At 46.2% G+C, this 12,256-nt stretch overlaps 1 protein-coding gene across 3 annotated transcripts in view; it reads left to right on the top strand.

The window, feature by feature from the left end:
* IL17RB (interleukin 17 receptor B) overlaps positions 1 to 12,256 on the top strand; it is a 32,943-nt gene that overhangs the window by 6,875 nt on the left and 13,812 nt on the right. For all 3 annotated transcript variants that reach the window (XM_020970632.2, XM_020970636.2, XM_020970633.2), the window contains 7 exons: positions 410 to 537; positions 1,159 to 1,285; positions 4,560 to 4,607; positions 5,833 to 5,975; positions 6,844 to 6,912; positions 7,885 to 7,978; positions 8,452 to 8,553. In XM_020970632.2, coding sequence (XP_020826291.1) covers positions 410 to 537; positions 1,159 to 1,285; positions 4,560 to 4,607; positions 5,833 to 5,975; positions 6,844 to 6,912; positions 7,885 to 7,978; positions 8,452 to 8,553 — 711 coding nt within the window. The remainder of the gene's footprint in view (positions 1 to 409; positions 538 to 1,158; positions 1,286 to 4,559; positions 4,608 to 5,832; positions 5,976 to 6,843; positions 6,913 to 7,884; positions 7,979 to 8,451; positions 8,554 to 12,256) is intronic.

The raw sequence follows: 12,256 nt of genomic DNA on the forward strand, positions 1-12,256 counted from the left end.
TCCTGATACTCAGTGCTGGAATGTCGTAGCCGGTGCCTGGAGCCCAGTTGGGTGACCAAGCCCCCTCCAGCCTATCACACTCCGAGATGCTCACACCAAACTCTAAGGCATCCAGTGGAGTGGGGGGGTGTGTGCCTTATCTTTGCATGTGTCCCATCCATTTTCAGGGCTGTCCCTGGTAAGGTTACCTTCCCTCCACTCAAGTAGTTATCTCCTATGTTCTGATTCACATGGTTTGATTCCCTCATTACAGTGTAAACTTGAGAGCAGGGACTGTTCTCAGTTTTACTTTGTATTCTTGGGGCTTAGCAGCGTTTGGCACATAGCACACACTTTATAAACGTTGGTTGGCTGGCTGTTGATTGGTTGATTTTTCCTTGACGTGCTTCTCTTACCCCATTGCTTCTAGGCAGCATCCAGATGCTAAAGGCCACTAAGATCTGTGTGGATGGAAAAGGTCGATTCTCATCCTACAGCTGTGTGAGATGCAATTACACAGAAGTATTTCATAGTCAAACCGCACCCCATGGCAGCAAAGTAAGAAGAAACCTCAGAGAATGTATTTTAGCACTGAGTGGAGTAGGTCAGATAACTTGGTCACTTCCAGGGGTAACTGCTGGAATCTATGGGCAGCCTCCTAAGGACCTGATTGTGACTTGGGATCTCTCATGTATCTGGCTTGGTGCCTCAACCTCAGGTCGAACCTGGAAAGTTCAGTAGCTGACATTTCCTCAGTGGTGGCACCCGATCCTTTTACAAGTACATTGACTCACAAGGCTTTAAACTTAGACCAGGTTTTATTTACACAGTAAAAGTTGCAGAAATCACTTTTAATCCCACAAGAGTCCCTTCAAGCTTACCCTGTCTAGGGCCCTGTAGTGTCCCTGGGCTTCATAGTGCTCTCGAGTGAGGTTTAGTCCTAAGTAGAAGAGGACTCTATCTTCTACACACATGATCTACTCCATATTGCTTCTCCAGTGTTCCACCCCCCCCATTTTCTGTTGACTTTCTTCTTTGTCCTGTTCATTGCCAGGATAGATAGAAACTTGATGTAGGAGTTGATGACTTTCAGTCACAGATCAGATACTGAAAATCAGCATCCAAAAAAGATGGTTGAGTCTGTGCCTTTCACAGTCATGACTTGCTTTGTTTTTTCAGTGGGAGTTTCATTACGTTGGATTCCCTATAAAGCCAGAAACCCCTTATTTCATCAGAGCCCATAATATCCCACCTGCAAATATGAATGAAGATATTACCGCCATATCTGTGAAATTCACCTCACCAGGTAAGGGCCTGCTTGGATTCTTCCCTCTTGCCTTTGCTTGGGATAGCTTTCATTGTACTTGCAATCCTCAAGCCCAGTCATCTATCATAGGCAATCATCTATCTTGATTCAGGCAGTCAGTCAAGCATAATTATGTGCTTACTGTATGCCAGGCACTGTGCTAAAGTACTGGGTATAAAAAGGCAAAAACAAGGTCCCTGCCAAGGATCAAGAAACTCAGTCTAATGAGAGAAACAACATGGGGAAGTGATGTATATAGTTGTTCTTCAGGAATATTTGTGCTTCGGGAAAATTGCTGGCTTAGTTTTCTAAATAAGTTTTTATTAGCCTCCTTTGTTTTCAAATGTCCCTCTGTATCCCTTGCTCCCCTCCCCCTCCCCAAAGCATCTCATACAACAGATTTTTTTTTAGAAAAAGAAAAAAATCAGCAAAAGCAATCAGTACATAAAATAAAACCACTGGGCAATGTATACAGTGTTCCACACCTGTGGACACTCCCTCTACAAACACTCAGAAAGGAGTTGGGGGAGGGGGCTTCTCATATCTAGTTGTTGAGGCCAACCTGCTGAGCTTTTCAATCCATCTTCAAGGAGAGCTGCTAAAACTTCTCAGTTTCCCAGACGGCCTCCCATTCTCTGTTCCTCTGCCTCAGAGGTAGAAGTGGCCTCCTTTCTTCCTAAGATGAATCCCTCCATTTCACCCCTTCCCATGGGTCTTGGGGCGTTGCTGTATTAAGTGCCCCAGCTCTCTCTGGCCTCCTCAAGCTGGCATTCTCCACTGTCTCTCTCCCTCTGGTTGTAGCCAGGTCTAAGTTTCCCTAATCTGCAGAAATCTTCCCCTCCTTCCCTTTGTGGGGAAACTTGTGCTTCCTTACTCCCTTCTCCTGGCTTGTCCCCACCACCAAACTCCACATGCATTTAGCATGGCGACAGGGAGAGAAAGACAAATGAAACCTCTTTTTGTCCTCAAGGATTCCATGGTGACTGCTCTTTGCCTTAGTCAGCTATTCCAGTGGCCTCCCTCGCCTCTCTCCAGCTTGGGAGCACTGAATAGTCTTGCCCTGCTTGGCTTGGAGATGTTATGCCTTTTCGGTTCTTCATTAGCTCTTCATCCTGTTCCCAAATCCTGAAGGTGGGAAGTTCTCCCAGGTTCTGTCCTTGACCTTCCCTTCTCTCCCTTGGCAATCCCATTCACATCCATGATTTCAGTTCACCCCAGTTACGCAGAGGGTTGACTGATCAGTAGACTCCTAAATTTACGCCTTCAGCCTGGAATTCTTGTATCTCTGTTGGCCTCCAGGACACCCCAGACTCAGTGTCACCTCCTGACTGAGCTCATTCGCTTTCTTCTGAGACCTGCTCCTTCTTTGACTTGTCTACTTTGGTCGCTACGGTTGCCTGTCATTCCTCCTAGGTGGGCAGTCCATTCTACCTCAGCTGCCTCTCAGATCTTTCTTTCCACCTTCCCAGGGGCCCTCACTGTCACCTGCTTGGAGTACTCCAGTGACCTCTCCACTGGTGTTCCTGATGCTGCTTCTCCCTCTAGTTCACCCCTGGGGCTGGCTGCTAGAACTCACCTGCCTCATCCATAGGTCTGGCCATGTCAGATCTCTATATGAAATCTTCAGCTGTTTAGCTAAAGCTGCTCTACCATCTTAATAATGATGATAATAATGATAGTAATAATAGCTGGCAATATGTGCCAAGGACTATGCTAAATGCTTTAGAATTATCTCATTTAACCCTCACAACATCTCTGGGAGGTCAGCGCTATTATTCTCTCCATTTTACAGATGAGGAAACTGAGGCGGAGGTTAAGTGACTTGCTCAGGGCCACACAGCTCAGAAATTTATGAGGCAGGATTTGCCCTGGGGTCTTCCTGATGGCAGGCCCAGAATTCTATCCACTTCAGCACCGCCTAGCTGCCCCCTACCTTTGTCCCCACCTTGCCTCCCTCTACCTTTCCAGCCTCAGGTAATTCTACTCCTTGGTTCATGCTCTATGTTCCAGCAAAACTTGACTCCTTGTGGTCCCCCAGGAATATCCAGAAGCGCCCTGCCTTTGCTTATGCTGTGCCATATTCCTGGAATGCCCTCCCTTCTTTACCTCTCCCCAGTCTGCCTGTGGCAATTCTTTCCCATGCCTGAAAGCCTGGCCTAAATACCACTTCCTTCACGAGGCCGCAAGCAGCTCCCTTCTGCAGCCCCACCAGCACCTCATCTAGGGAGCTTCCTTGTACCTCTCTACTGCACGGCAAAGTGTCAGCCTCCTGAGGGCAGGGGGTAGTTTTCATTTTTCCTTTGTGTCCCCAGTGCCTAGCACAATGCCTGGCACACTGTCCAGGCCTAAGAAATCTGATGGGGTCATGCTTGTGTCCATCAGTTCCCCTGACAAGCTCCATGAGGCAGGCGAAGGTCATTACCCCCCCCACACACACACACACCCCCAGCATGCAGCTCTAACCACGAGATAATTAATCAATGTTTCTTAAATTGAAATGTTGAATCTCAGGTGTATCTGTCAGCAAGCATTTCCTAAGCACTTACCACGTGCCAAGTGCATGATGGTGGACAGAAAGAAGAGTGAAGCAGCTCCTGACCTAAGCGGTTTAGATTCTTTTAGGGAAAACAATCAATACAGTCTGCAGAAATACAGCCTGGGGCCTGGGGCTACCTGGAGCACGCTGGGCTCAAGTAAACTGGATCCTGGAGGCTTGACCCTCCATTCTCTCTCCCCTGCCCTGCAGATGGACTTCCCCTCCCCACCTGAGTAGACACAAGCCAGGGGTGCCTGAGAAGAGAACGGGCTGGGTCATTCTCATGGAGGAATTGAGAGCCAAGGCAGAGGATTTCCATTGCCCCGTGTTTGAGGCAGCATCCGGGCCAGGATGGTCTCACAGGCTGTGGGATGACAGCCAGCTTTGAGTTGTCCTGGAGCCACAGAAAAGCTCATTTGGAAATAAGGGCTGGCCTGCCTGCATGCTGGGATCCTGCCCTTCTCCTGGGACTCAGAGCTATTTATATTCTAGGCTTCCAATTTGCATGGCACCACGGCCATCACTCAGGGCCACACATTAGTCTCCTTCTTTGGTTTGGTGTTAAAATTTAACTGCTGCATTTAAATTCAATGGCCTGGCTCTGGGTTTTATGTGCGGGGCTGTTTCATTATGGGGCATCAGCAATCGTGTGTGTTAGGGGAGAGAGGGGGAGGATGAGGGAGAGGGAGAAATGAGCCCTTGGCTAAAATGTAATAACATTTTATTTCACCTTCTTAGACTGCCAAGACCCAGTGATGAAATATACAAAAAAGTGTCGAGAATACGGTGAGTGCGGGGCTTCTGGAGAAGGTGGCACACTGGAGACTCGAGTTCAAATCTGACCTCAAATCCTTACTAGCTCTGGGACCCTGGGAAAGTCACTTAACCTCTCCTGCCTCAGTTTGCCCATCTGTAGAATGGGGATAACAAATGAGATCATATTTGTAAAGCGCTCAGCCAACCTTAAAGCACTGTATTTAATGCTAGCCATTTCATCCCAAGCCTCAGTCTCCCCTGTAAAAGGGGGATAAGCCTGATATAATCCAGTCTTATGGGGATGTTGTGAGCCAAGTTCTTGTAGAACCTTTGTGGGCTGTAGCAATGGGAGTGATTCCTAAGGCATCTACCCTGGTTCTGAGCCTACGACCAGATGCTTAGTTCTACGGACACTAGGCAGCCTGAACTAACGTGACCACACCCTTCAGGTTCCCAGAAGTGAACCATGGACTTGATTTGCCTGTCATGTGAATAAAGCCACAGGTGATGCTTACAGGGCAGAGCCTGTGCCAGGGGAGGTTTGGGGTTCGAGGTATTCCCTCATCGACACAGTGTCCACTCAGCAAGCTAGACAGGGTCCGGCTGGCAGGGTGATTCTGGCCACATTCCTTAATCTCTCTGTGCCCTGAAAATTCCAATACAAAAGCCTACTGCCACCTCTTCCTCCGATGTGTATTGTGGGAAGGAGACAGGGAACCAGGTTCCAAAGTACAGTGGAAGGAGTCACAGGACCTGGGTTTGAATCCTGATTCCCTGTATAACACAGGGCACGTTCCTTCCCTTCTCTGGCCTCAGTTTCCTCCCCGGTAATATGAGGCTGTTGGACTAGACAGTCTTTGAGGGCTCTTCCATGTCTATGAGCTGATGACTCCCCCCCTGCCATGTGAAAGCCACTGTAGGGAAGAATGACCTTTGGTCCCTTTGATCACAGAAGCTTCCAAATGGAGGGCATCCCTAGAGACGCTCCTGACAAACCCATTTCTTTTACTAAGGAGAAAGCAGGCAAGTAACTTGCCCATCCAGGAGAGTGGATGAGATGGGTCTTGGCAGAGCCAACGCCTCTTCCAGTGTGCTTGGCTACTTTCTGAGGGCACTTAGAACTTCTTCTGGGAAACAATGATGGCTTGATCCCAGAGCCAATGAGTACGGGGGTGCTCACCTCCATGGAGGGAGGTGAGCTCCAGGAGGGCAGAGTTAGTAACCTCACCCTTTCCCATCTTGGAATAACCCACAGGGAGTCTGTGGACCCCAAACATCACCGCGTGTCAGAAGGAGAAGAGTGTGGAGGTGAATTTTAGCACCAGCAGCCTTGGGTGCAAATACCTAGTCCTGGTTGAGAATGATGAAGATGTCCTAGGGAACAGTGACATTCTGGAGGTACTGTCTTCACTTCTCCCCAGGCGCGGCCCTTTCCTCTTTGCAGCATCTCCTCCTTATTTATCCCAGGAAAGGGAGAAGGCCTGGCCTAGAGAGGCTGGACAGGGTCCACGGCTGAGTATCTTAGGTTTTTAATTTATTGGTTATGTTTTGTTGAAGGCTTTTGTTTCTTAAGCCACAATCACTTTCCTGAATACTCCCTTGGACGAGGACAAAGGATTGAGGAAAACCAACCATTTATCAGCATAAGAAACTGACTTCATAATCCTTTTGCCAGAGGGCAGAGAAGCATATTTCCTGATCCATTCTCTAGGACCAAGATTAATCATTAAAACTGGGTTGAGCTCATCCCTTCCTTTCCATCGTGCTAGTGTCCTCCTGGTTCTGCTTTCTTCACTTCATAGTTTTTGTCTTCCATGTTTCTCTGAATTCCTCTATTTGCTGGTTCTTGAGGCATGATGATATTTCAGTCTTCTCATACCTCACTTGCTTCAGTCAGATCCCGATCCCTGGTACCTAACTTTGTTCCTGGACTATTTACTGCCCCATTTTGGTCAGATAGGGGCACTTGAGAGATTCTTATGGAAATTTCTGTCTGTAAGTGGCTAAGTAGCACGGCACCAGGCACAGTGTAGGCAGGTGATCTGACTTCTCTGAAGGTCTCATGATGGCCCAAATGATTACTGGGGTCTGCCTCAGGAAGGCTCTTGGGATTCACCGGGGATCCCTGGCCTAGGTGCTGTGGTCAATGAGGTGTGATTGGGGGATTGAGGGGTTAGTAGCTGAGGTGCATGATAGAGAGCCATGGCTTTCTCCCTTCTCATAGCCCCTTAATGTCCCATGTAATTGTGGTCATTCTTCCCATTAGCTGAACCAGAGCCGGGCTTCTGTGATCATCCCAGTGACGGCAGAGAAAGGGAAAGGGGCCATGGTTCAGGTAACTGACCCTTCACTGGGTTGTTTCCCACCCTCCTCCCCCATACCTTGGCTTCCAGTGAATTCCTCTGTAGACAGCACTCATCCCACGCTCCCTCTCTTACCCAGATCACCTTTTATGTTCCACTGTGAAGTAAATTTGTGCAGCGGTTTGTTTGCTGCCCACTTGTATGGGTGGGGGAGGCTGATGGCCCATGCTGTAGTCCACCTCTCTAGCATGACAGGCTGTATCAGCTACCTGGTGGGGTCAGCAAAGCTGCTGGCTTTGCTTGTGAATGTGAGAGGCTGGAGTGCGTGTGACACACTGGGGTCCAGCTCCATGTCTTGATACACCTGCCCTTTCCCTGGGGGGAGGGGAGGTCCCAGAGTGAAAAACAACCTGTAATCTAACTGGGACTCAGGCAATTGGTGAATGCCTAAGTGTCAGACCACTTATTTCTGTGCCCTGGGGCAGGTCCCTTAGCTTCCTTATCTGTATAATGAAGATAATAATAATAAACCTAACTTTTTCTGAAAACTTTGCACCTTGATTGCTCAGACAGAAGGTGATCTGGAGGAGCTCCCTCCCATCAGCCCCTTGTCCTGAAAGGGAGTGAAGCCTCACTATTCCAGGACAGGTCAGGAGCGGATACAATGGACTTTGACACTCAGCTCCTTTAGTGAGATACTCTGCCCAAGTACTGTCATCCATCTTTTAATAGATAAAAACCTCAGACACCATGGATGGACAAAGCCATTTTGATTTTTAGTATCTTTCCAGAGTTGACTCCCCAGCCCTAGAGGGATACGGACTCTCCAAGTAAAATTGGGAGAAACAGGAAGGCACAGTGCTGGCCACATTAAAGGAGAGGTCTTACCCTGTTTTGCCACTGCACCCTAAAAACCATGGCTGAGGGGCCAGTGGAGATGCAGGGAAGGGTGGAACGTGGCCCAAATATCCAGAAGCAAATACACAAGTCTGATTTTTTCTCAGATAATTCCTTATTTCCCTACCTGCAACAATGACTGCATACGGCGCAGAGGAACTATATTCAGCTGTCCAGAAATCATCAGTCCGGTAAACGTGAGTAAGTGTCCAAGTATCAGTTTTCCCAGGTACTTGGTGTGATTGAACAATGCTTTTTTAACTCCAAATCACAATTCCTTCACCAGGCTAGAGTGGAGGGTCCTTTATAAAAGAAGGGGCTCGGTGAGCTATCCAGTCCTTCTGGCTCCAACCATCTGAGTCCCTGGCCTTGGAGAACTTAGGTAGAACTTAATTAGGGCTGAGACGCATCCTGGTAGAGAGGGATGGAGTGAGAAGGAAGGGCGGTCTCCATCTTGTTCCATTTGCTTCTCCTGGGTCTTCTTGGCCCCAAATGGGAACTGATGAGCTCCTACCAGCACCATGCAGATCCAAGAGTGACACTGCTCCTCAGAAAGGCCCCCTGGTCTTTCTTCTGGTGATAGGGAGATTCTATCTTGGGTGTGCAGCAGGGGAAGAGGGACTATGAGATAAGCCATAGTTATACTCAGCTGTGGTTCTGCCTTTTCTTGTTAGACACAAGCCAACCACGGACACATCAGATGTTCCTCATCCTCCCTACTCTGAGTGTGGCCATATGGGCGCTAGCAGTTGGATTCTATTTTATGTGGAGGCACGGTAAGAGCCCAAACTCACAGGTTTACAGATCTCCTGGTGCTGCTGGCAACCAAGCTTAAAATAGGGCTTAAAATACATATCCCCTTTGTGACCTGGGAGCAGCAGCTGAAATGTGATGGGATCAGCATAGACCCCTCGGGTCAGGAGATGACGGCTTGAGTCCCCGTCCTGCCATGCACCGGTTCTGTCACCTTGGGCAGGTCCTTTAACCTGTCTGTCCCTCAGTCTGTATGAAACGGGTTTGATGGGTCAGCCATGAATTCAGGTGGCTGGGGTGATGAAAATGTTTCTTAAAAATGAGAAGGCAATTTGGAAAAAGAAAAGGTCCAGAATATCAAAGGAACTAATGAAAAGAAATGCAGGGGAAGGTGGCCTAGCCATTCCAGATCTTAAATTGTATTATAAAGCAGCAGTCATCAAAACTGCTTGGTACTGGCTAAGAAATAGAGTGGTGGATCAGTGGAATAGGTTAAATATGCAAGACACAGTAGTCAATGACTATAGTAATCTATTATTTGATAAACCCAAAGACCCCACCCTCTGGGATAAGAACCCACTCTTTGAAAAAAACTGCTGGGAAAACTGGAAAAGAGTATGGCAGAAACTAGGCATAGACCCAAATCTCACACCATATACCAAAATAAAGTCAAAATGGGTTCAGGACGTAGATATAAAGGCTGATACCATAAGTAAACTGGGAGAACAAGGAATAGTTTACCTATCAGATCTATGGAGAACAGAAGAATTCATGACCAAACAGGAGATAGAGAACATTATGAAAAGCAAAATGGATCATTTTGATTACATTAAATTGAAAAGTTTTTGCAGAAACAAAGCCAATGCAACTAAGATTAGAAGGTAGAAAATTGGGAAAGAATTTTTACAACCAGTCTTTCTGATAAAGGCCTCATTTCTAAAATATATAGGGAATTAAGACAAATTTATAAGAACACAAGCCATTCCCCAATTGATAAATGGTCAAAGGATATGAACAGACAGTTCTCAGATGAAGAAATTAAAGCCATCTATAGTCATATGAAAAAATGCTCTAAATCGTTATTGATTAGAGAAATGCAAATCAAAACAACTCTGAGGCACCACATCACACCTATCGGATTGGCCAACATGACAAAACAGGAAAATGATAAATGTTGGAGAGGATGTAGGAAAACTGGAATGCTAATACATTGTTGGTGGAGTTGTGAAATGATCCAATCATTTTGGAGAACAATTTGGAACTATGCCCAAAGGGCTAAAAAATGTGCATACCCTTTGATCCAGCAATAGCACTTCTAGGGCTATATCCCAAAGAGATCAAACAAATGGGAAAAGGACCCATATGTACAAAAATATACATAGCAGCTCTTTTTGTGGTGGCAAAGAATTGGAAATTGAGAGGATGCCCATCAATTGGGGAATGGCTGAGCAAGTTGTGCTATATGAATGTAATGGAATACTATTGTGCTGTAAGAAATGATGAACAGGCTGACTTCAGAAAAACCTGGAAAGACTTATATGGTCTGATGCTGAGTGAAGTGAGCAGAACCAAGAGGACTTCGTACACAATAACAGCCATGTTATGCAGTGACTAAGATTGTTAAACTGAACCTTTCTCAGCATTATGAGGATCTAAGACATTTCCAGAGGCCTCGGGTTGGATAATGCTGTTCACATTCAAAGAAAGAACTATGGAAGTCGAATCACTATCACTTATTTTTACCTTCTGTTGAGTTTTGTTTCATATTTCTGATGGTTCCTCATATTGGTTTTAATTTTTACTTACAACTTCACTAATGTGAAAATATGTTTAATGGGTATGTAAATGTAAAGCCTATATCAGATTGTGTGCCGTCTTGGGAAGGGGGGGGGAGGGGAGAAAAATTTTCAACTCAAAAACAGATGGAAAAAATAAAAAAATTTAAATTAAAAAAAATTTTTAAAAATTTTAAAAAAATGAGAAGGCAAAGATATTAGTGGAACATTCTTCTTCTGCGCCTTCTTACACAAGAGGAAAGGGAAGAGATGCCATGGACCAGAGGTAACAATGGCCATTCCGGTCACTTGGCTCAAAGCCTAAAAGGAAAGGCTAGTATGAGTTCCGCCTCCTGCAGAAGGCTGACCTCAGCTCTGATTGTGTCCCAAGATGGGCCTATAGTTTCTGTGGCTCTGATTTGGTGGCCCCGTCATTATTTCCCATTGATGAATGAGCCACATTTCCCAAGTGGAATAACCCCCCATCTTCCAGAGATACTTCTGATGTTGGGAATAAACCTACTGCTCCCACCCACACATACTTGTAAATCTGGCACCAACACCTGTGTCTCACCTCATTATTTTGTAACCTGCAGTAACTCTCATGATCATTTCTAAAATGCCCAACCAGGGATGTGTGTGGTAAGTGGGGAAGCTTGTGGTGATGCTGCTGATTATCAGATGCCTAAAAGAACAGTCCAGCTGTCGAGGGCCAGGGAGGAGGTTGTTTGCACATTCTTTTCCAGCACTAACATCCTCAGCAAGGATGAATGAATTCTATGAATTCGCAATGATGGCGTTTGGGTGGTTTGCTTAGACTCTGTGGAGGGAGAAACTCTCACATGGTCTTTGATATACTGATGAATTGACACTGACGTATGTATAGTCAGTCACTGTAGTTCCTCACAGGCTCCAAGTGTAGCTAAGAAATGTATAAATACATCTAAGCATTTAAGAAGCCTTTTCTAACACTGCTTTTCCACTGAAGTCTCCCAAAGCCTCTTCAGAATGTGGAAGTGACCCGGAGGTTTCGAGGCCCATACTAGCAAAGCACAAACTGGCAGGCCCTACACAGCTAGGAAATGGAATTCAATTCAACAGACATTTATTAAGCACCTACCATCTGCCAGGCAAAGGGAATACAAAGATAAAATCCTCCCTGCTCTCAAGGACTTTACACTTTCCTAGGGGGTGGAAGAGTGGACAAGTGGTCCACAGAGAAGTGAATACAAAGTGTGTGTGAGAGAGACACCTGAAGGGGAGGGGCAAGGTTACAGTGTTCTTTATTGAGGGCTGTTTCAGTAAAGGGTTTTTGTTTTTATTTTTACTCTATTTTTTAAAAAACAATTTTTAGTTCTCAACAATCACTTCCATAAGCTTGAGTGTTAAATTTTCTCCCTCTCCCTCCCCACTTCCCTCCCCAAGACAGCATACAATCTGATATAGACTCTACATATACATTCCTATTAAACATTTTCATATTAGTCATGTTGTAAAGAAGAATTAGAACCAATGGAAGGAACCACAAGAAAGAGGAAACAAAACACAAGAAGAACAAAAGAGCAAATAGTGTGCTTCGATCTGCATTCAGACTCCACAGTTCTTTCTTCGGATGTGGAGAGCATTTTCCATCATGAGACTTTTGGAGATGCCTTAGATCCTTGCATGGCTGAGAAGGGCCAAGTCTATCAAAGTTAGCATCGCACAGTGTGGCTGTTACTGTGTACAATGTCTCCTGGCTCTGCTCTCAGTAAAGGGTTCTTAATCCGTGAAGTTATTCCAGTAAAAGGATGGTGTCTGGCCCATGGTCCTTTCTCCTGTGTACTTCTGTAATACAACTGGTAGAACTCATCACCCTGGAGCTCTGGGGATTATTCTGATGATGGGTTACTCAGATGGAGGAGGGCGGAGAGATGCCGCCACCTTCTGGCCCACAGTAGGATGACCACCA

This window comes from Phascolarctos cinereus, unplaced genomic scaffold (assembly GCF_003287225.1).
Source record: "Phascolarctos cinereus isolate Bilbo 61053 unplaced genomic scaffold, phaCin_HiC Scaffold_4;HRSCAF=312, whole genome shotgun sequence".
Lineage (NCBI taxonomy): Eukaryota > Metazoa > Chordata > Mammalia > Diprotodontia > Phascolarctidae > Phascolarctos > Phascolarctos cinereus.